Source organism: Rhea pennata, chromosome 1 (genome assembly GCF_028389875.1).
Source record: "Rhea pennata isolate bPtePen1 chromosome 1, bPtePen1.pri, whole genome shotgun sequence".
Classification (NCBI taxonomy): domain Eukaryota; kingdom Metazoa; phylum Chordata; class Aves; order Rheiformes; family Rheidae; genus Rhea; species Rhea pennata.
Genome location: NC_084663.1, coordinates 214,647,920 through 214,671,142, shown reverse-complemented (window position 1 = coordinate 214,671,142; position 23,223 = coordinate 214,647,920). Strand labels below are relative to the sequence as shown.

The window sequence follows — 23,223 nt, the reverse complement described above, 5'->3', positions numbered from 1 at the left end:
CCAGCTGCTCCTACCGACTGCACGAGGAGGTCGCCCACTTTCTGCTTCTCATGCCAGTTTTGCACGCAGTCATTAATCTGCTCCAGGAACTGCTCATGGTGCTCCAGCAGCTCAGGGATCTGGTCAAAGATCTCATCCACCAGCGAGGGATCACACAGCAGCGAGTTCTCAGGCTGCTTCAGGGGCTTCATGTAACCCTGTGTTGGAGAAACAAAGGGATCCAACTGGAGCCTCAACAGACTTTCTTTCTTTTTTTTTTCTTTTTCCCTATGAATTTTTCAACCCAGGTAGATTTTGAGGTCTGCAGCATCCTGCAGCAGGGAGTTCCATGAGTGAACTAGCAGTTGAGTTCCCCAAATCACCCAGGGTCCTCATCCAACCCTGGTGCCACCCATCCACCCCAGGCCCCATGGACCATGGGTACTGGGGCACATGGGGGCCACATGGGCATGGGCAGCAGGCAAGATCCCAGCATGGACACGTTGCATGGGTCCCTGGGCAACGGTTACACAAGAAGCCCCAGAGCATGACCTCCTCTGGACCCATGTCTCTGGTGGTCTCAAGAGCAGAGATTTTTGGCTGGGCAAGAGGAGAGTTGAGTTACACTCAGTGGCCAGGTGTGACCCAAGCTGCTACGCCAGGATGCTTGTCTGAGATGCTGTTTCCAGCAGAATAAATCAAGCCCCAACTTGAGAAGTCAGCTGGCCATGGCTGCAGTGCCACCAGAACAAAACCCAGGTGATTCTTTCCATGGCCATTACCACCTCCCTGTCATGAGTCTGAGGGCCTTCCAGAGCCAGAGAATGTATTAGGTTGTAGTATTTAAGAGCCACAGGTGGATCTGTCCTGTGCAAACTCAACCCATTCCTCTCCTGAACTCCGTTCACGCTTCTGGCTTCCACAATGTCCTGGGGTGAGGAGGTCCACAGGAATGCCAGGTTGCGGGCTCTCCAATGAAGACTGCTTTCTTCCCCACACAGGGCAACACAGTGGAGTGGAGCACTGCCCTGGGCAACAGCAGAGCTGGATTTGCAATGGATGTAGGATGAAGATGGTGTCTTCTGTGAGAATCCCTCAAGCCTTGAATGCGTGGATTGGTACCTGGTCCTTCAGGATGCTGTGAAGACCATGGGCTTGCTTGGGTGTTTGGGCAACAAGGTGAGGATGCAATGTGGTTCTGGATGCTCCTGGCCAAGGTGGGTTCTTGCATTGCACTGGCCCAGAGTTACAGCCAAGTACAGACTGAACAGACAGGATCAACCTTGAGCCGCTTCAGACATCTCCCTCTGAGCCAGTGAAACTGTGGACACTGGGAAGGAAGGAATCCCCCTGGAGGATGAGGTTCCTCAGGATAGTGGTGGGTATCTCATGGAGATCCAGCCAATACAGATGGAGTGGGAAACCATGATTAGTTTCATCCCAAAGCAGATGCCTGCAGGCAATCAACAGAATTGCACCCAAAATGTCATCATCTGCATTTACCAGATCTCCATGCTTCTACCTCCAGTGGACACCCCTGGCCATAGACTCTGCATGTTAGTAGGGGCAAATCCTGCCCAAGGATTTTGATCCTGATCTGCTTTGCCTGCCCTATTGTAGATTGCTCTAGCAGGAGAAGGGCTGTACACTACTTCCCTTCCTTGACAGCAAGGCCATGACTGGACCATGCATCCCACCTGCTACGAAATTGGGTGATTTCTCCTAAGGATGCTGCTGCAGCACAGTTCAGTGTGGATTCGCCCTCTGCAGCCTGACAGCTGACACCACACAGGGACATCACCATGTGACTTAGGGACTCCCTAGGTGAGAGTCAAGTCCATGCCAAGATCAGTAGAGACACCGTTTGACTCTGAACAAAATGCACTTTCCTCCAAAATATGGACTAGAGCCAGGGTCCTCTTGTTCCCTTAAACCAATGCCTGTGCTAAGACCAGACACCTTTCTCTCTTGCAGCAACATCTGGCAGAGCCATCCTTGCACCTCTGGGTCCACTGCAGAAACAGCCACACTGGGGATTTATTGGGGAAGACACTCACTGAGTGTTCAGGGAAGATGAAAACGTCCCACACCTTCATGGTTCATCAGCTCATTGGGTGTCTTATGGGCACTGCATTGGTACTGAGTGGACCAGATACTCCTTGCACAGACTATGGTGGACAACAGAGGCATTCGACATGCGTTTCCCTCCCTGGTGGCTGTATGCCTTCAACCAAATTCACCTGCTGCCTGATTTTTTGGCACTTCACCTGCAGAGATGGGTTCTGATAACCCATACCTACATCAACCAAGTGCTGCCCAATGAAGACCTGCTGCGCCAGGACATTCATCTTCAATAACCTTCTGAACATGGGAGGTCCTTCCAGCCTGGCAGTTCCAAGGGATTTTAGAATTGTTTTGGTAAAAAAAGAATCTAAAAAGCTCTCAATCTATGGCTGCGGCCCACTAGCAGGTGCCTAAGCCGAGCAGAAAATAGGGAAGATGTGGTAACAGGTACCACGAGGAGGAACAGGTCCCCAAGCCCCCAGGAGATGGGGTGGCAAGGTACAACCTTCAGCAGCAACCCAGGAGATGGAGTGAGGTGCGAGGAAGAGCTTTCTAGGGAAAAAACCCGGGAATCTGCTGGGAGGACAAGCCTGCCTTGCTCTGGGCCGCAGGTGAGAGCGCTTGGATAAATGCCTGCTGGGAACTGCTATGGGACTGATTTGGGGGGATGAGGTAACCTTCCCCACTCCTGTTCAGCGGTGCCTCTTTCCACGCTGCTCCCACTGCCTGTCCCACGCAGTCCATGATGTCTCTGCCACCCCTTTGGCGCTACTATGGCACCCACAGAAGTACTGAGGTCCGACGTCGAAGGGCCCAAACGTCCCCACTGTCCCTGCCGCGGGGGTCCGGCGTGCTTCCCGCGCTGCCTTGCAGGAACACCCACACCGTAGCTGCCTTCCCACTCCCCCAGAGAAGAAAGTGTCTCCAGTTTAGCGGGGATGCACGCTTCCCGGCCAGCGGCCACAGCAACGGGACGTCGGGGCACGCGCTGTGCCACGCGGCTCGGCCCCTCGGCACCCCACCGGCGTCTTACCTGCATCAAGGTGCGCAAGGACTCCACGTAGGACTGCTCTGTATCTAGGAGCGTCATGATGACGTGTTTCCTCATATCCTGCAAGGAGAGGAAAGCAAGGTGAGACTCGGGGCTGGCGCTGGGGTGTGACGGACAGCAAGCGGCCGGGTGCCGCGCTCTTGCAGGGACACTCACTCGGCTTGGCAACGGCTGCGAGCGACGGCCGTACGCCGGAGGAGCCCGGCTCACGTCCAGCTCCCCTTCGCTCCCTCTCCACCCAAATCGTGGAATCCGGGAGGATTAGGAAGTACATGACACCGACTGCACAGAGCCGCCTGGTTTCCTCCAGCAGCTGGGCGCGTCAGGAGTCCGCCCCGGCTCACAAAGCCCTACATGGGTCGGTGCCGGCTCCCTTCGGGCTCCCCAGCGGCTGAGCTCGGCGCGGCCCCGCGCCCGCCGCGCGCAGAGAGGAGGGCGCTGCGCTCTGGAATTCGCTCCCCGCACGGCTCCCGTGGGCCGCTGACCTCCCCGGCGCAGCGCCGCTGAGACCTCCCGCTCCAGCGTCCGGCCCCTGGGGATGCGGCAGCGCTACCGACGGCGCCTGCTCGGCCCCTGAGCTGCCAGAGTGGTGGGGAGTAGGGGACAGTCCTCCTGCCTGTTCCCACCGACGTGCTGGTTCCCCAAGTGGGGACACCCTGGAGCTAAGCCTAGCCTGCGTCTCACCTCCAGGGCAAGATGCCCCAATGGCCCCAGGTGCAGAAATACCCCAAAGGTCCTGGGATTGGAGATGCTCAAACAGCCCTGGGTGCCTGGGACCTTCCAAATGCCCTGGGTACAGCAATGCCCCTTGGGTATGGAGATGCTTCCACGGCCCTGGGTATGGGCACCCTCCCAATGCCCTGCGTACAGCAATGCCCCTTGGGTATGGAGATGCTTCAAGTGCCCTGGATGCAGAGATGCTCAAAGGGCCCTTGTTGCTGTAATGCCCCAAAGGCCCGGGGTGCAGAGATGCTCCAGTGCCCCCAGCTTAGGAGATGCTTCAAGGGCCCTGGATGTAGAGATGCTCCAAAAGCCCTAAGTATGAAGCTCTCCCAAAGGCCTTGGGTGTCGAGATGCTCCAGTGGCCTTTGGCGCAGAGATGCCCCAACAGCTTAGGGATGGAGATGCTCCAACAGAGCATTTCCAATGCCTCCAATAGAACATCTCCATTACCTTAGCCCTGGGTATGGAGACGCTCTAAAGACCTTGGGTATGGACATGCTACAAGAACCTTGAGTATAGAGATGTTCCAGGGGCCATGTTTGTGGAAATGCTCCAAGGGGTCTGGGTGTTGGGAAGCCCCACAGGCCCTGGCTGTGGAGACACTCCAATTGTCCTGGGTACAGAAATGTTCTGCTTGGGTTTGGAGGCCCACCAAAGTATGGAGATGGTATGGAGATGCTCCAAGAGCCCTGAGTTTGGAGCTGCTTCAGTGGCCCTGCGTGTGGAGACCTTCCAAAGACCCTGTCTGCAGAGAGGCTCCAAAGACCTTATCTGCTCAGATGCTCCAAAAAGTTTCTGGGTATGGAGACATCCCAAAAGCCCTGGGTGCAAGGTGCTCCAAAGGCCCTGAGTGCAGAGATGCCCCAAAAGTCTTTGGTGCCGAGATGCCCCAGAAGCTCTGGGGGTAGAGACACTCAGCGGCCCTGGGTACATCTCCAGGGCGGCTCTGGTGCCCTAGGCAGAAACGCCGGGATCGCGGGACGGGCTCAGCTGGAGGCGCAGGGCTTTCTGCACCCATCGCTGCTCGCAGCAGGAACGCGGGCCCCGCGAAAGCTCCTTGCAATTACACACGCGTAGTTAGAAAGTTTTACTTAACGTTCAAGCTAAACCCTCCTCGCCGCAGATTCAGGCCGACATCGCCCACGCCGCTCCCCAGGGAGCAACGCGCTCGCTGCCGAACAGCCGCTCGAGCGCTGCAAATCCGCCGCCACGGCGCTGCTCTGGTTTCCTGCCGGGTCCCCCCCCCCTCCGGCCCCTGGCCCTTCGCCTCCGTTATCGCTCCCAGATCGCTAATCCCCCCCCATCCATCCATCTCCACTGGGCTCTGTCTAAACACTGGGATCCCAGTGCAGGAAGCAGCATCGAAAACCGGACCCAGAGCTGCGCGCGGAGCCCGGCAGAGCCCCGGGTCGGAGCCTCGCTCGGCCGACGGACAGGCCCGTGCCTCAGTTTGCCTCGCTCGGCCGACGGATGGGCCCGTGCCTCAGTTTCCCCACCGCGAGCAGGCCAGCAGAGGCACGAGCCCGCGGCGGGGCCGCGAGAAGGCAAAGACCCCCCACCCCGTCCCCGCCCCGTGGGGCAGCTTGCCGCCTCCCCGCTTCGGTTCCCGTCTGCTCTGGCTCCTCTCCCCGTCCTGCTCCCATCCTGCCTCCGCCGCGGCGGTGCCCAGGTGGCGGTGCTGGGGCCGGGCCGTGGGGAGGGGGATACCGCGGGGAACCCCCCCCCGCTCCGCGTCCTCCCCCCCCCTGTACCCGAGGGGTTAACAACCCCACGGAGGCATTGTCGGGGGCCAGACGCTCACCCCCCCTCACCCTCGCCCCCCCACCCCACCCCAACCCACAGCGGCTATTTTGGGGTGGGGGGGGCGGCGTGGGAAAATATCGCTGCCGGTTCTCGCGGGCCTGACCAGGCCGTGGGAACTGGGGGGGAGGGCAGCTCTCTGCCACCCCCCCCCCCCGCCACCGCACCGTGGGGGATGCCGCGGGGGCGAGGATGAGGATGGCGCGGAGGCGTTGCCATGGCGATCGCGGTGGTTTTTTTTTGTTTGTTTGTTTGTTTTTCCTCCCCCCCCCCACTCCCCCGGCAGCATCTCCCCCCATCGCTGCTGCGTTGTCCCCCCCCCCAACATCCTCGCACCCCCCCCCCGAGCCTCCCCCCTCCCCGGGGCATCACCTCGGCGCTGCCGGCGTCCGTGGGGCTGCCGCGGCTGCCCGGGGAGCCCTTCTCCGGCATCTCGGCGGCGGCGCCGAGGCCGGGGGCGGCGGCGGCGAAGGCCGCGTCGATGCCGTCCCCGACGTCTCGCATGTCCTCCAGGGCGATGGTGAACTGCGCGAGAGTCCTCACCATCTGCAGCATGCGGGTCCCGGGGTCGGTGCGTCCCGCGCGGCCCAGGAAAGGGGGGAAAGGAAAAGGGAGGGGGGAAAAAAAAGGGGGGGGAGGGGGGGAAAAAAATCTGGCTCCCCCCCTTCCTGGAAAAGCAGGGGGGAAATATAAAAATCCCAGCAAGCAGGTTGGCCGGCAGCAGGGGAATAAAATGGGAGGGGGAGGAAGAAAAAAAAAATCAATCTCTTTCTTGGGGATGCGGTTTAGCTATTAAGGGAAAAAAAAAAAAAAAAAAAAAAGAAACCCCAACCCCCAAATGCCTCGCGCAGGAGAGGAGAGGGCTGCAGGCCGCCTGCGGCGCGGGGCTGCGCGTCGGCGCCTGCGTGCGGGGCGCCGTGCGTCCGGCCGCCCCGGTGCCCGCGCCGCCGCCGCCGCCGCCGCGGGGGCTCCCGGCAGGCGAGAGCAATCGGCGGCAGAGGCAGCCGGCGGCGTTCCCGGGAGCGCGGCCCGCGGCGGTGGGAAACGGGGGGGGGGGGGGGGAGGATGATGGAGTTTGGGGGATGCTCAGAGCGACGTATTTATTTTTTTTATTCCCTTCCCCCCCCCCACACACACACCCCTTTCCTAGAGAGGGGAAACTGAGGCACGGAGCGGGGCGCCCGCCCGCATCCCTTCCCCGCTCCCGCGGGGAATAACGGGGGCACCCGGGCCGGCGCGGCACTGGGGGCTTCGTTAATTAAATCTAACGAACCCCCCTCGCCGGCGGTTTCCATAGCGACGGAGCGCCGCATCCCCCCCCCCCAGCCAATGCAGTGGATTCTCCGCTGTCTCGTAGCGCGGTTGAGCTGCGGCTGCTGCCTCCCTCCGGCGCCGCCGCCGCTTTTAGGGCCCCGCGCCGGGAGCCAGCGGCGGGGGACGTGGCCGGACGCCCCCAGGGACGCTGGGGCTCAACCCGCCGGACCCCCCCTGCCCCCCCCAGCCCCGAGAGAGCTGCGGCGAGGGCGAAGGGGAGACCACGGCCCGCGGGAAATTCCTGGCAGCCTTTGGCCGCTCGACCGGCACAGCCTATTTTTAGGGCCGGGCTAAAATATGAGACGGATATTTTTAGCCCGCCGCTTTGTAAACACCTTTCCACTTCCTTTCGGATGGGCTTTTCTCGGAGCTGGGCGTGCGGCAGGCGCGCCGGGAGCTGCTCCCTCTGCCCGAACGTCCCGGATCCTCCCGGAAAAATGGGGCCCGTGGAAAAACGCAGCCGGAGCCGCCCTGGCTGCGCCCCGACAACCCCCTTAGTCCTGCGCCGGCTGAAGCAAGTTGTCCAAAATCGGGGCCTCTCGCCTCGTTTTCCCCGCGGTTTTGGGGAAAATCCCCCCCCTCCGGGCGCTCCGCCGAGGACGGAGGAGCGGAGGGACCCAACGGCCCTGCGGTTGCCCCCGCAGGGATCCTCCGGGGTCTCGTAGGGCGGCTGAGCTGCCGAGGAGCCGGGAGCGTCTCTCCTCTCCGCGGCCCCCTCCCAAGTTCGCATGGGAACTGGGAGGCACTGGGATTTCCGCGCTGCTACGGGGCTCGGGCATCACCGGGGCCTGATGCTGCCGGCAACGCGTCCCCGTCCGCCCCATCGCTCCGGGCTGCTCCGACCCCTCTTCCCGCCGCAGATCCCGCTAGAGGGAGCCGGGACACAGCGAGAGCCGCCGGCTCCGCTTGGAGGCGGAAAGTCCCCTGCCCCACGGCGCATCCAGCGGCGACGACCCATCCGGGCTCCGGCCCCGAGCACGACGCGGTCTCCGGTTCCCCCGGACCATCGCGCCGGACAAAAAAGCGGACCCGGAGCCGGAGAAACTCCCGAACGGGAGGCGTGCGGGAAGGAAACCCTCGTCCCCGCCGGGAGCCTCTGCGCAGACGGGTCCTCGAGCGCCGTAACCCTCGCTCTCGCCCGAAGGTCTTGGTTAGCCCAGAATAACCTTCCCGAAGCGATCGGGATATCCCTGCCACGGTGCTTTGCCTCCGCTTTGCTTATATATTACTGCTGCATTTCGACCTCGACTCGCTTTCTCAAGGAAAAGCTCCTTTCGGCCCCGAGTTTCTCAGGCTAATGCGAAGGCCAGCGGAGGATTTTCTTTCTTTCTTTCTTTTTTCTTTTTTTTTCTTTTCTGGAGGAAAGTTTGAGGTTAATTAAATGAGCCGTTTATAGGGCTGGCGGTTAGTAATGATGTGGCCGACGTTAAACCTAAACAGCTTGGACGCTGCCGTTATATCCAATTCCCTATTTCCTCGATCGCTTGGTTTCTGGCAGGAAAATCGCTTGGGGAAAAAAAAAATCTCCTTAACTCCTCCCGGGATGGTTTTTAACCATAAGGTTCGATTAGGGTTGGTATAGGCGAACCGCTGCAATCCACCGCGGGGCCCTTCGCCTGGGGAGAGATTTCCCATCCGGATTCGCGGATACGGGAGCTGCGATTCCTGCGCATCCCGCTCGCGGGAAGAGGCGCCGTCCCCGGAGACAGGCTCCGCTGGGCGATGCAAAGCTAAATAAAACGCAAGAAAAGAGCTCCCCGAGCCAGACTCACGCCCGAGGGGCTGACGCGAGGTCCGAGGCCCTGCGCGGCCCTGCCGGGCTGACGGCAAAAGGCCGCGGGAGACCCCTCGGGGACCGAGCCCCCGGTTCGGCCGGCAGGACGGGGGGGCGGCGGGACGAGCCGCCGGGCGCAGCCCCCAGCACGCTGCCGGGCGGTGACAGAGGCGACGCCGGGATCCCGACAGAGACGTTACTCCCAGGAGATTGACTGGGAAGAGCCCACTGGACAGGGCGTCAGTGGAGGCAAAATATTCACTAGCCGGGGGCACGGCCTAAGACGGTCTCGCTGGTCCAAGGCTTGGTTTGCTCGAAGCCAGGGACCAAGGGCAGACTTGGATTTGCCAGGTACCAGCCACCTCCATCCCTGGTACCAGCCATCTTCATCCCCAGGTACCAGCCACCCTCATCCCTGGTACCAACCCACCTCCATCCCCTGGTACCAGCTGTCTCCATCCCTGGTACCAGCCACCTCCATTTGTGGTACCAGCCACCTTCATCCCTGGTACCAGCCACCTTCATCTGCAGGTATCAAACACTTCCATCCCAGGTAGCAGCCACCTCCATCCCTGCGTATCAGCCACCTCCATCCGTGGTACCAGCCATCTTCATCCCTGATACCAACCCACCTCCATCCTCTGGTACCAGCTGTCTCCATCCCTGGTACCAGCCACCTCCAGCCCCAGATATCAACCACTTCCATTCCTGGTACCAGCCACCTCCATTCCTAGGTACCAGCCACCTCCATCACCTGGTACCAACCACCTTCATCTGCAGGTATCAAACACTTCCATTCCTGGTACCAGCCACCTCCATCCGTGTGTATCAGCCACCTCCATCCGTGGTACCAACCATCTTCATCCCTGGTACCAACCCACCTCCATCCCCTGGTACCAGCTGTCTCCATCCCTGGTACCAGCCTCCTCCAGCCCCAGGTATCAACCATTTCCACTCCTGGTATCAGCCACCTCCATTCCCAGGTACCAGCCACCTCCATCACCTGGTACCAACCACCTTCATCTGCAGGTATCAAACGCTTCCATCCCAGGTAGCAGCTGCCTCCACCCTCCCCCAGGAACACCAGGCCCTGTGTCCTGAGAAGGACCTCCACCGCTCCAAGAGCAACGACAGGCTGTGCGTGCTGCTGCGGAAAGCAGCGGGAGAAGCCCGAAGCTGGGGCTGGGGAGACGATACACAGCACCGTCCTGGCCCTCGCCCTCCGTTCGGAGGTGCCATCCTTCCTCCCACCCTCCAGGCTGCTTGCTGTTCTCCCACGGGTAAGAAAAGTCCAAGCCGCTTTCCCCGCCGTACCGTCTTCGAGGGAAATAAGAGCATAAATCAGCAGCTCTGAGTCCACCCCGCTTCAGTTACTAATAATATTCCCGTGTTTACCCGCAGCCCTCCGGCGGTACGTGTTTGCTTTTGCCTCGGCTGGGGTTTTTCCCAGGCTCCCAGGCTGCAAAGGAGCTTTGCTCGTGTGCAGAGATGCTCCCATGTAGCAAACCAGTGGCCGGCAGCCCGCGGCAGAGCCCCACGGTGGCCCGGGCAGCAGCAGCAGCAGGAGGAGGAGGAGGAGGAGGAGGGCAGCCTCGGCCCCCCGTACCGGGAGGACGCCCCTATCCCTCCGCCCGAGCATCGTGCCCTGATCAGTTGTATATTAACTGAATATTAATTGTTTCCTGCTCATTTCAAGCGCTTTCCTTGCCCGGTTTTGGATTCCCAGCTCCAAAACTCCCCCGGGACGCTTGGACCTCCCCATCCTCCGTCCATCTGCGGTGTTTCCCAGTGCTGGCTGAGCTTCTCCTCACTCCGCCGGAGACCGGGCAAAGCTCGTTGCGCTCGCAGCACCCCCCCGGACCCGCTTCGTCTCCCGCGGGAAAACGCTCTGGAGCAGATCCCAGGGGCGCCCGAGGAGTTAAAAGCGGGTGGCGGGCTGGGGGGGGGGCACGGGCTGGCAGCCCCGCTGGCGTCGGGGGCCCCCGCCGAGCCCTCCGACAGCTTTCGCCAAATATGGAAGGTTTTTCGCCTCAAGTCGTAGTCACGCAGGCCAAGAGCGCCTGCTTTCCAGATGCTGAGGTCACGCGGAAGGAGCCCGGCCGCGCTTCGCCGCCGCGGCGGCTCCTCTGCTCGGCGCCGCCCCCCCACCCTGCCCCCGGCACGGCGAGGAGCTCATCCTGCTGCCCTCCGGCCCAGGTGGACCTGGTGCTGCGCGTCCGTCCCCATCCCGACTGCCTGCGCGGGCAGGAGGTGGCGGGACCCAACGACGGAGGAGATGGAGCCTGGCGAGGAGCTTGCAAGGAGGAGGGTCCCTGACCAGCACTCAGCAGGCCATGGACAACCAGGAGGTGATGGGCATCCAGGAGGCCACAGGCATCCAGGACCAGTGGGTACCCAGGAGCCCGTGGGCACCCAGGAGTCACGGATAGCCAGGAGCTGAGGGGCACCCAGAAGTCCATGGGCACCCAGGAATCAATAGGCTCACAGGATTATATGGGCACCCAGCAGTCCATGGACACCAGGAGCTGATGGACATCCAGGAATTCATGGGCACCCAGGAGCTGACGGGCACACAGGAGCTGTTGGGCACCCAGGAGGCAATGGACACCCAGTAGCTGATGTGCACCACAAGTCCATGGGCACCTAGGAGCCAATGGGCACTCTGGAGCTGATGAACACCCAGGAGTCCATAGACGCTCAGGAGCTGATGGGCAGCATGAGTTCATGGACACCCAGGAACCAACAGACACTCAGGAGCCAATGCACACACAGGAGGTGATGGGTGCCAGGAGTCCATGGACACTTAGGAGTCCATGGACACCCAGGAGCTGACGGGCATCCAGGAATCCATGGACACCCAGGAGCTGATGGGCACCACAAGTCTGTGGATACCAAGGAGCTGACGGGCACCAAGGAGTCCATGGACACCTAGGAGTCTATGGACACCAAGAAGCTGATGGGCACCCAGAAGCCAATAGATATCCAAGACTCCACAGGCACATAGGAGCTGACAGGTACCCCAGAGCCAGGAGCCCCAGACAGCCTGTGTTGTCCTCCTGCCCCAGGCTTGCTCCCGGCTCCCTGTGGTCCCGGCAAGTACCGCATCTGCAACCTCAATAGGAGACCAGTCCTTTTCACCCCATCCCTACCTCCTCCAGCGCTCAGTGTCTCTGGGATGGCTGGAGGTGACTCCTTCCCTTCGGTGCCACCATCCGAGGCACCCCCAAGAGCCCACCTCCGCTCCCCTCTGCAGGACTGCATTTGGGGCATCTACTGACCTGCGCGGGGGGCCAACTGCCGGGCGACGACCCCCGTCTCTGGCTACCGAGGCTCTGAGCCATCTATATCCCATCTCACCGGGGTTTTGGAGACCACGGGTGAGAGGGAAAGGCACGGCTGTGTCCCCCCGCGGGCGGCGGCGCATGCCGCCTGCGCCCGTATCGATAGCCACGAGATTTTCTGCGGAGGGGGTCAGGATGAAACCCTTAAAAAAAGAAAGAAGAGAGATGCCAAATGGGGGCAGGCTGCCTAGTCTCCTGCTAGCCCGGCTAAAAAAAGCAGGAAACCATATCCCGGGCCTGGAGATGCCAATCTGCTCATGCAAACAACTCCCTGCTTGTTTTCTTTGGAGAGCACCAGCGGGAACGTGCATTCACAAATAGAAACCTCACTGCCCTGCCAGGGAAATATTAACCAGTCGCACAGCTGGGCTGCCGCAGCGGTGGCTACTCGGGGCCAGCTGCCCACGAGGAAGAGGCTGGGGAGCCTTCGGCCTCGGCCTGGCCGTGCGGCGCCGGGGGATGGCGCTGCGCCCGGCTCGGCTGTGCCCAGGTCTCCGTCGAGAAGGGACGTCATACCGGAGGTGGCCGAGCCACGGCTCACCCCCCCCCCCCGAGCGCGTCCTCCCCGTTGGGGCTGCCCAAACCCTTCAGCGCCTGCCCGGTGTCACGGGTGTAACAGCAGCCAGAAGACATCTGGATGGGTGGGTGGATGGCACCTGGGTCCCCAGAGAGGGACGAGGAGCGACCCTGGAGGGCCTTGGGTGCAAGATGGAGCCCAAAGCTTCTCCGCCGCTGACAGCTCGGAGTTGAGAGGATGCAACTTAAAATAGATGCACGAGCCTCCAGGCGATGCCCGGGGAGAGATGTGCAGCCCGGCAGCTTGGTGTTAATTCACGTCTCTGGCCACGCACGTGGAGGAAACGCTCCCTGCAAAGCCTCCCACCGCCCCACCTGCCTTCGGAGTGCCTGGCACCAGCCCGTGCCACCCCGGCCCCCCCTGTGCGGCCCCGCGCCTTTCCCTGCGTCTCCTGGAAGACGACACGCGAGCAGCTTTTCTCTCCCATTTTCCAGCAGTGACCGCCTGGAGTTTGCAAGAAGTGCAAGTTGCTGGAATATTTTTACACAGATGCTGATTTTTGCTCCCGCTCCTATTGGCCAGGCCGCAGTTCCCAAAGACCCAAAAGCAAACACGCTATTTATAGAGAGAGTTCATTTACTGTAGCCATTCCCTTTGAAATTCCTCACCCATCTTCACCATGGTAACCAAGAGAGCCCAGCGAAACAGCCCCACGGGGACCAAACATCAGAGCTTTAAAAAGAGTCATGCTGGGGAGGGAGCAGGGGGTGGAAATGGCTGATTTTCTTCTCTGGACACATCCCAGCCTGATCCAGCTGGCCTGCAAACACCGTGGTGGAAAACACAATGTACTTGCTTCCATGGGCCTTGTCCATGCAAGCTGGGCTTGATACCTACAGGATCAAATGTCCTGGAGGATGATCATGCCCTCCTTTAAGACCATGCCCATATGACCAGAGCAAGGCCTGTTGTTTCGGGTGGATGGATGGAGATGGGTTGGTGGATGGAGATTGATGGGTGGATGGAGATGAGTGGGTGCAGATGGATGAGCAGATGGATGGAGATGGGTAGGTGGAGATGGATGGTGGATGGATAGCAATGGGTGGATGGATGGAGATGGGTGGATGGATGGATGGAGATGGGTGGGTGGATGTAAGTGGATTGATGGAGTTGGGTGGGTGGATGGAGATGGATGGGCAGATGGATGGAGATGGGCGGATGGATGGAGATGGGTGGATAGATGGAGATCATGGGTGGATGGATGGCAATGGGTAGATGGATGGAGATTGGTGGGTAGATGGAGATAAGTGGGTGGAAGGAAGGAAGTCTCTTCCCCCACAGACAAGAGACAAGGCACTGAGGGTGGTCTAAGGATCTGCTGGACACCATTCCTGCACATAGAGGAAAGCCCAAAGAGAAGGGGAAGAAACTCTGTATGGACCAAATCCCAGAGCTATCAGCATTTTCTCCATTACATCTGTCCTTTCCGTGACGGGCACCACCTTATCTACAGCACGACCAAACTGGAAAAGCAACCAGAAACATCATCCTCCATCTAAGCTTAGGAGAAACCCCCGCTCCAGCTGTGAAGCTGCCACTGGTTTTGCTGGTGGGAACTACTTGATTGGGACCAAGCCTAGATGCTCTTCACCCGGAGGAGGGTCTGCGCTGGGGTGGACCAACAGATGGCCATGGGGAGACGGCCAGCTGAGATCCCCACGCATCTTCCTTTTATTCCCTCAAATGGTAAAGAGCCGACGGGAAACAGCCTGTTTTGGGAACACTCTTTGGAAATGCTCCAATGCTGCCTGCACCACGACCAGCTAAAGCTGCAGAAACAACCCGCCTCTGCCCCGCGGGAGGACACCGGCGAGCTACGAACAGGGCCACCTCCTCTGAGCCGAGGCGTTGGGGCAGACGCGCCCTAGGCGGAGAGGAGCCGCGGGAACCCGCCGGACGCCGAAGGCCCTGGCGGCGCATGGAGAAGCCCGGGCACGCAGCTCCGTGGGCGCGTGCCAGCGCAGCGAGGCGGCGCGGCGGGCGGGCGGGCTGCCGTGCAAAACGTCACCGACCGCCAGGTTTAGCGAAACGAAAACGTCCCCGATCGTTACGCACCGGCGGGGAGCGACCGGCATCCTGAAGATCTTGGAGCCCCAGCTCCACGCAGGACGTGGGAAAGCTCCTGCAAGGCGCCCGGCTGCGAGGAGCCGGCGCCTCCCTTTGCCCGCCGGGCCGCGAGGAGCCGGCGCCGGCGTCCCCGGGCCGCGAGGCCGCCCGGGCACGGCGGCGCCGGCGGGAAGCGACGCGGCCGCACTCCTCGCGCACGGGGCGGGAAGAGCAGCCGTTCGCGGACGGCTTTCGCCCGGGACCGGGCGGCGGAGGCGCTGCGGGCGCTCCGGCGTCTGCAAAAAAAATCCACCCAGAGGTGGATTCGCCTCCGAAAACCCGGAGTAACGGGGATGCTGGTGGCGGCGGTAAAAAAATAAGGCAGCCGGGATGCGTCGGGAGCAGGAGGGAAACCCCTGCGAGAGGCCCGATGGCCGAACGCGGGGCGGCGGAAGAGCCGGTGCCTCCGCGCGGCCGGGCGGGCGAGGGCTCCCCGAGCCGGGCGCGGAGCCGCTGCCGCAGGCCGCCGAGCGGATTTGGGGGGTTCCCGCAGCGTGGGAAGAGGCACGTTGGGAAAGGGGATGCTCCGGAGGGGTGAAACTGGGAAAACCGTGGCGGGAAAAGCTGCGGCGAGACGAAGCTCCACGGATGCCGGGGCCGGCCCGCGTTTTCCGGCTCTTTCCTGGGAACGGCCGCGGGATCGCCATCCCCAGGGATGCTCCGGCGGCTCCGCAAAGCCCCGACGCAACGAGCTGCCCGGCCGGTTCCCTGCGGAGACCCCCCCTGCCCCCTCCGAGCTGGATCTGCCGGCGCCCGTGCGGGCGGCCGCCTCCGTTTTCTCCCGTCCTCCGGCGGAAATCCTCGGATGCTGCCGCTTTCCCACAGCGTGGGAAAAAAAAAAACAACAACAAAAAAAAACCCCCAAAAACCCAAACTCCCTCCGCCGGCCCCAAATTGGCTCCTTTTCACCCGAGGGGAGCAGCAGCCACTCAGCATCTGCGGCGCTTTCAGCCGAGCTTGTCCGCCGGCCCCCGTCTCGTCACAGCCGCCAGCGCCGGTTTCCAGCTTTCTCCGGCGCGGGAATATTTTTCCGGGTGATAAATAAGAACCCCTCGCCGGGCGCCAAAGGCGCTCGGGGGCTGCCGAGCGCGGTGGGGCGGCGGAGCGGCCCACGGGGGAAACAACAAAATAAAATAAAACAAAACGAAATAAAACAAAATAAAACAAAACAAAATAAAATAAAACAAAGTAAAATAAAACAAAATAAAATAGATAAAATTAAATATAAATAAATAAAATTAAATTAAATTAAAAAAATTAAAATAAAATAAATTAAAATAGAGGATCGTTTCCTATCGGTTGGGGGCGGAGCGCGTCGATCTGCCGTCGGAGCCAGCGCCGCCGGTGCCCGAGTTATATCCGGTCTTGGGCGCCCTGGCCCGTAAATTTAAGCAACTCCCTCGCAGCGCTCGGCTCCCCCCCCCCCCCGGCCCGGCCCCGGCGCAAGCCGAGGCGAAACGTCCCCGCTCGGGCTCGCTAATAAATCAGGGCGCAACGAAAGCCCCGGGGAAGGTGGGGGGTGAGTTAACGCCAGGGCCCGGGGGAAGGCGCGAGGCGCCGCAAAGCTCCGGCTCCGCTGCCGTTGCCCTTAAAAGGGAAAATTCGCCCCGGGTCCGGCGGGCTGAAGGGTCAGGCGAGGCGAGCGGCCTCTCGCCCCGGGGTTCGCCCCGCTTTTCTGGGGCAAAACCCGGTTAAGCCAGGCTGGGCTCTAGGCTGGAAAGCTGTGATTTTTGAAGCATAAATAAGTTTTTTTTTTTTTTTCCCCCTTCGCAGGGATGCTTTGCCCCCCGCGAGCCCAAGCCCAGGCCGTGGGAGCTCCCCCAAACGCCCGGGTGCGGGATGCGATTTTCCCCTTCCGGCTCCTCTTCCGTCCTCACGGCTCCGGCGGCAGCAAATTGCCTTTTTTTTTTTTTTTTTTTTTGCAAAAAACGCGTGCTAAATTGCTAAATCCGTGCATAAAATAGGGAGCCTGAGGCCTGGCAATAAATAAATTAATAATTTCACTTTCTGCCGGCGAGGCCTTCGGCCTTGCAGGAGGGGGAAAAAAAAAAAAAAAAAAAAGAGAGAGGGAAAAAAAAAATCCCTGCTTCTCGGGAACGGGTATTTCTGGGCCGCGCCGGGGCCGCCGCCGCCCCCAGGGCGTCGTGACGAGTTATTAAAAGCCCCCGTGGGTGAGCGAAAGAGCCGAGGGCGGCGCGGGAACGAAATCGAAGCGCCCGGCGAAAGCAGGGCGCGAGAAAGCCTCCGCTCCGGAGACGGGGGGAGACCAAGTGGGGAGAAAAGCGCGTAAAATCCGGAGCTCCGGAGGCGAAACCCTGCGTTCGGCCCCTCCACCCATGGCCAACGCGTCGGCGGGGCCGGGACGGCGGGGCAGGCGGCGGGACGAGCGTCCTCGGCCCAAGGCGCTTCCGCCGGCGGCCTTCGGGCGGGGGAAAAAGCCGGGGGGACGCGAGGTGGCCGTGGGACACTCACCACTTGGGGCTTGCTCCGGGGTGCCGGGCCGGCGCCGCGGTCCTCCGGCTGCCGCGGGCACCGCGGGAGCTTGGGCTCGGCGGCCGTGGGCGTCGCGGGCGAAGAGCGGGGTGCCTCCGGCGCGCCGGGGGGCGAGGAGTCACCTGAGTTGAGGGCCAACATGTACCTCTTGGTCACGTCTTCCAGGGAAGGCGGCTGGAGGACGGGTAAGGACTTGACGGGCAGCCGGGAAGGCTCCGGCGTGGACACGGGGACACCGGCGCGTGGCTCGGCTCCGGAGACGGGCAGGAAGGTGGCGGGTTCGCTCGTGTGCCGGACGTGCTTGGAAGGAGGCCTGGCCTTGCCCAGGGCGCCGGGCGCCGGTGCCGAGGAGGACGGCGGCCGGTTCTCCTGGTGGGCCGCCCGGTTGGTGCGTTTCTTGGAGCTGCGCCTGAGCACGCGGGGAGACAAGACCTCGGCGAGCTTGGGGTCGAAGCCATAGCTGGGGGCGGCCTCGCCGGAGCTGCCGCCTGCCAGCGCCGCGGGGCGGCCGCGCTCGGTGGCCTCCTGCTCGGCCCGTTGCTCCGAGAGGATGGGCTCGCTGCTGGACGGCGGGATGCTGGGCTCCAGCTCGCTGATGGCCTCGCCGGGGCCCTCGAAGCCGGCGCTGGCCAGCTGGCCACGGCGGCTGGGGTCGCTGAAGGACTTCTTCTTGACGGTCTTGCCGTTGCCGCCCTTCTCGTCCATCACCTTGTCCATGGCCCCGGGCTGGCTGACGATGTTCTTGATGACGGTGCTGTAATCCCGCGGGCCGTCGCTGCACACGGACAGGTCGCTGGCCGCGCTGCCCGCGTACTCGCACAGGGAGACGGCCGAGGACTCGGGCATGCCCGCCTTGGCGCCCAGCGAGCCCAGCAGGTTGCTGTCGACGGAGAAGTTGGCGGCCTCCTCCGCGACGGGGCAGCGCCGGTGGGGCATGGGGTCGCTCAGCGAGCGGTAGGCTTCTCCATTGGACTCGCCGTTGCTGCCGGCGCTGGAGTCGGAGCCGTTGGTGCCGACGGAGGGGAATTTCCTCCGGCGCCGCGCGCTGCTCGGCGTCGCGGGCGCCTCCGAGGGCGCTTGGGCTGTCGGTTTGCCAGCCGGGGCGTCCTCCGCGGGCGTAGCGTCGTGGGGCGGCCACGCGGGGCACGTGGCGAGAGGCGTTTCGCTGCCGTTGGCTCGAAGAGCCTCGCTCTCTCCCATGGCGCCATCGGGCAACTTCCAGGCCGCCACGGCCTGATGCAGATCCTTGTAGGCCACCGCGGCGGGCGCCGGCTCCGGCTCTGTGACGATGCCCTCGTCCGTCAGGCTCGATTCGTGACCCGAGAGCTCTTCCACGGACTTCCTGCACGAGAGGTTTTCCTCGGACTCCGTCTTCTTCAAACACCGCTTGCTCTCCGTTCTCGCTCCCCTCGCCGGCTCTGCAAACTCCCCGGCACCTTCCACACCTCCGCTGTCCTTCTGCTCCGCTGCAAAGCCATAGTCCTGCTGGCAACCGATCCTACTGATCTTCTCAAAGACTTGCCGTGCCTCCTGGATGTACTGGTCTTGGATGACCACGGGGAGCACGTCATCGTCTCCCCTGCGCCCGCCATCGCTGTCTGAAGCTGCTCCGTCATGGTTGTCGGTGGTGGCCAGGAGAAGCTCGGAGGAGCTTTGCTTCATGCTGCTCTGGAGGAACAGCCGGCGCGTGCCCGACTTCTCAGGGCAGGTGAACGACTTGGCTCGCCGCAACGTTGCCGTGAGGTCCTTGAGGGTGGGCCGCTCGCCCGGCGCCCACCGGGCCAGGGGCTGAGTCCCGTGGCGGCCCCGGCTTGCCAAGGGATGGCCGGCTGGAGCGGAGCAGCCTTCGTACCTACTCCCTCCGAGGGCTGGCTCCTCTGGGAGCCCAATCCTCACCCCTTTCTTCTTCACCTTCAGCTCCGAGAGGTCTGACTTGAGGAAGCTGAGGAGAGTCAGCGTCTCGGTGGCAATGTCGGGGTTGGACAAGGACTTGCAGTGTTTGGCTCTGTCCCCCTCCGGCCCAGGGCGCTGCAGGCTCTCGCTTGGAAAGTCCTGTTTCGCCTTGGCCATGCCCAGGGGCAGCTTGGGGCGGACGCGGACCTGCGGCTGCCCCCGAGCGAGGCCATCGCTCGGCCCGAAGCTGGGCGACCGGTGCACGGTGTAGCCCACCTGGAAAGGCCGGCTCTGGCTGGGCCAGCACGCCCCGAAGTGCTCTTCCTCCTTCAGCGTCTCCGTGCTGGAGTAGCGGCTGCTGCTCCGCGACCCGCCGGGGCTGGCCGCAAAGGGCAGGATGTTCACCTTGGAGACGCGGGCCACCACGGGCACGGGCGACGCCGCCGCGTAGCGGGGGGCCGCTGCCGCCGGGCCGCTCTCCGGGCCGCCCCGCGCGGGCGGCCGGCGTCCCTCGGCGTCGCCGAAGGCGTGTGCCCCGCCGCCGGCCCGGGCGCCCGCCGGCCCCTCGGCGTCCCGCGTGTCCCGCGCGCCGCCGTCCTTCTTCTTCTTCTTGCGGCCGGAGCGCTTGCGGGGGGCCAAGGGCCAGCTCTCGCCCTCGCTGCCCGCCGAGCCCTCGGAGGAGCGGCCGGGCGCCGGCGGCTCTTCCTCGCTGCTGGAGCCGCGGGCCGAGGAAGAGGAGGCGGGCGGCTGCGGTTGGGCCGAGCTATGCCAGGAATGCGGGCCGGGCCCCGGCGGCGCCCGCAGCGCCGGGTGCGGGACGCGGCTGCGGGGCGGCGGCGGCGGCGGCGCCCGCCCGGTCCCGGTCCCAGTCCCGGTCCCGGTCCCGGTCCCGCCGCCGCCGCCGCCGCTCCGCCGCGCCGCCTCGGCCGGCTCCTGCCGGCAGCTCTCGCCGAAGAGTTTGCGCATCGCCGGGACGCTGGGCCAGCGCGGCGGCTCCGCGCTCAGCGCCGGGCCCCGCGGCGGCGGCGGCGGCGGCGGCGGCGGCCCCGCGGCATGAGCCGGGCCCGGCGGCGGCGGCGGCGGCGGCGGCGGCGGCGGCGGCTCGGCGAAGCGCAGCGAGAGCTGGCGCACCGAGGGGGCCAGGCTGCGCGGCGCCCGGCCCGGCGGCTCGGCGGGCAGCGGCGAAACTTTCCAACCCGGGGAGGAGGAGGAGGAGGAGGAGGAGGAGGAGGAGGAGGAGGAGGAGGAGGAGGAGGAAGGCGGGCAGGAGGCGGGCGAGCCCGCCGCGGCCCCCCGGCCGCTGCCCCCCTCCGCCATAGTCTAACCCCCCCCCGCCGCCGCCGCCGCCGCCGCCTCCTCCGCCCGCTCCCCGGCCCCGGCCCCGGCCCCGGCCCGCACCGCCCCCGCGCCGGCCCCGGCCCCGGCCCCGCCGCAGGCACCGCCCGGCCCCGCTCCTCCTCCGGGCTGCCAGCAGGCTTCATCACTCCCGCTTTGTTTTCTCTCCCCTTTTTTTTCCCCCTCCCTCTTTTCTTTTCCCCTCCCTCTTTTTTTTCCCTCTTTCCCCCCCTCCTTTTTCCTCCCCCCTTTTTCCCCCCTCCTTTTCCCCCCCCCTTCCTTTTTTCCCCCTCCTTTTTCCCCTCCCTTTTTTCCCCCTCCTTTCTTTTCCCCTCCTTTTTCCCCTCCTTTCTTTCCCCCTCCTTTCTTCCCTCCTTTCTTTTCTCCTCCTTTCCCCCCCTCCTTTTTTCCCTCCTTTCCCCCCTCCTTCTTTTTTCTTCCTCCTCCCTCTTTTTTTTTTTTTTTTAAAAAAATTTCTTTTCCCTCTCTCCCTTCTTTATTCGTTGCATTCAGATAAACTTTCCCCCCAGAGGCGGGGTTTCCTCCCGAAGAAAGCGAGGCGGGAAGGAAGGGGACGGTCCGGGTCTTTCGCAAGGCGAGGCAGGAGGGAGCAGCCGGAGGGGAGCCGGGAAGGGCCCCGCTGCTCCCGGGGCCTCCACGGCAGCGCTCCGGCCGGAGCAGGCCCGGTGCCTTCCCGCCGTGGCATCGGCCCCTTCGACTCCGTCCCTTTTCCCTGCCAGCTTGTTCGGGAAAACAGGAGGAGGAGGAGGGAAAGATAAAGGCTGGACGCCCTTGTTGCCAGCTCGCAATAAAAATTTTTTTGGGTGCTTGTTTTTTGCGCATCGGTCGTCAGCGCTTGCTGCTTGGGGGCAGTAATCCACCTCACCCAAGGCAAGATTTATCACTGGGGAAGTGAAAACGGAGAGAAGAGGTTTTCTCCCTCCACCTCCGTGGCCGGATACCAGCTGCGTCCGACCCGGCTGGGGGTGAAGCAGCAGCAGCAGGGCCGGCCTCAGGGCAGAGCCGTGGGGCTGCCCGGGCTTGCTCCAGCTGGGGCTTCTCCCCGGCGGGGGAGTGATGACGGGAGGTCCCGCCACGGATGCCGGGGAGCTCGGGCCGGATTCACATCCCAGCAGCTCCTCCTCTCCGAGGGTCCTGCCCTGCCCTGGCGGGACGGGACGGGACGGGACGTCTGCTGCACGGCCCGACTTCGCGGGGTGACGGGGTCCCGCCGCCCTCCGAGCCGGCGTGACGCCCGCCCGCCAGTCCCCAAACGCCGGCCAGGAGAAATTGCTTCCGGCCGGCCTTGCGCCGGGGCACCGCGCGTCCCTCCTTCGCTAAGGCCTTTTCGGCCCCGTTTCAGGGCCGGCTGCCTCGCCGAGGAGGGAGGGGGGCTGAGCGACCCGCTGCAGAGCCCAGCTGAGCGAAGCGGAGGTGGTGGCGGCGGGGGGGGGGGGGCATGGATGGGGTCCCCAAACCCCGCAGCGCGGCCGGGCTCCCTCCGCCCCCGCCGGTGGCCGTGCGGCAGCGCTGCGCACCCAAGCCAGATTCTTCCAAATCTGAATATTTTGCGCCCTCTCCTGGGTCCGGGCGATGCCGTTGCGCCTGCTCCGGGCAGCCGGTGCCCGGCTCGCTTCGCCTTCGCTCGGGAGGAGCCGGGGAAGCTGCGAGGGGAGTCGTGCCCCCCGCCGGGGCCGGCATCGCCGGCGGTGGCCGAGGCAGCCCGTCCTCGTCCCGCCGCCTTCCCGTCGCTCCCGGACACCGGTCCGGGCGGTTATCACTGGTGCTGCTTGGAAATACGCTCATCCCGGGGCACCTCTTTAGGTTTTAAGCCAGCTCTGCCCTTATGGGATATATATACCTGCCTACATCCACTATATAGATAGGTATAATGTATATAGGGTAGATTATCCTGATTACAGGATATATATATGGGATAGGGAGTACTCATGATGCATATACTGTGCTGCACTGCAAACCTTCCCATGCACAAACACATATGTATCTATAGGTGTAGATGTGCATAGAGACAGAGAGAGCATGTATATGTATGTATAAATGTGTGTGTGTAAGTGTTCATACGTAGTTGTGCATGTATATGTATTTGGAAGGGGGGGGTTATTATATACATTGTTCCATATATATGGGATATATGGTCCACGGCTCCTGGTCCAAGGAGGGCAGGTTTTACCCATATAAAACACGATCCTTTCCTTCGTTTTAATACGAACGGAGGTATTTTCAACACAAGAATATTAACTCCCGAGAAAGGCCCAGGCAGGTGGCATTCGCCCGACGCAGCCCGGCGAGTCCCGGGAGACGGCTGAGACCGTCTGTCCGTCCTCGAGGCTCGGTCCGGCCGGGGTGCAGAGCTGCCCCTGCGAGAAGGCCTGCATCTCTGGTGACAGAAAACTGTTTCTGCAGCAAAACATATTGGGCCAAAAGGTCTGTGAGCCAGAAACAGCCCATGCCGGGCTCACCCCAGCCCGTCCTCCATCCCGCTGGTGGTGTTGGCAGACACACGGACAAGCCCTCCCTGCAACTCCAGTGACCCCCATTTGCTTCGCCTGCTATTTGCAGCACCCAGTTCTTCACATTGTGGATGGGGAAACTGAGGCAGAGGGGATGACAGCAAGTGCTGAAAGCTCAGGAGATGTTATCCTCCTCACGCTGAACGGAGGTCCACCACTCCGGCCTCCAGCTGATGCCATCTCAGCTCCACCGGTGGTAGCTCAAAGACAAAATTGCTCCGTCTCCAGCCCCAGCGCTGCCT

The 23,223-nt window shown here is 62.8% G+C and overlaps 1 protein-coding gene across 1 annotated transcript in view; it reads right to left on the bottom strand.

Annotated features, from left to right (window-relative positions):
- The window catches only part of ARHGEF17 (Rho guanine nucleotide exchange factor 17), a 32,229-nt gene extending 11,797 nt beyond the window's left edge, over window positions 1–20,432 (bottom strand). Inside the window, exons 1-3 of the mRNA XM_062567462.1 lie at window positions 17,202–20,432; window positions 3,077–3,154; window positions 15–197 (exon numbers count right to left, since the gene is read on the bottom strand). Coding sequence (XP_062423446.1) covers window positions 15–197; window positions 3,077–3,154; window positions 17,202–20,432 — 3,492 coding nt within the window. The remainder of the gene's footprint in view (window positions 1–14; window positions 198–3,076; window positions 3,155–17,201) is intronic.
- Window positions 20,433–23,223: the final 2,791 nt, after the last annotated feature.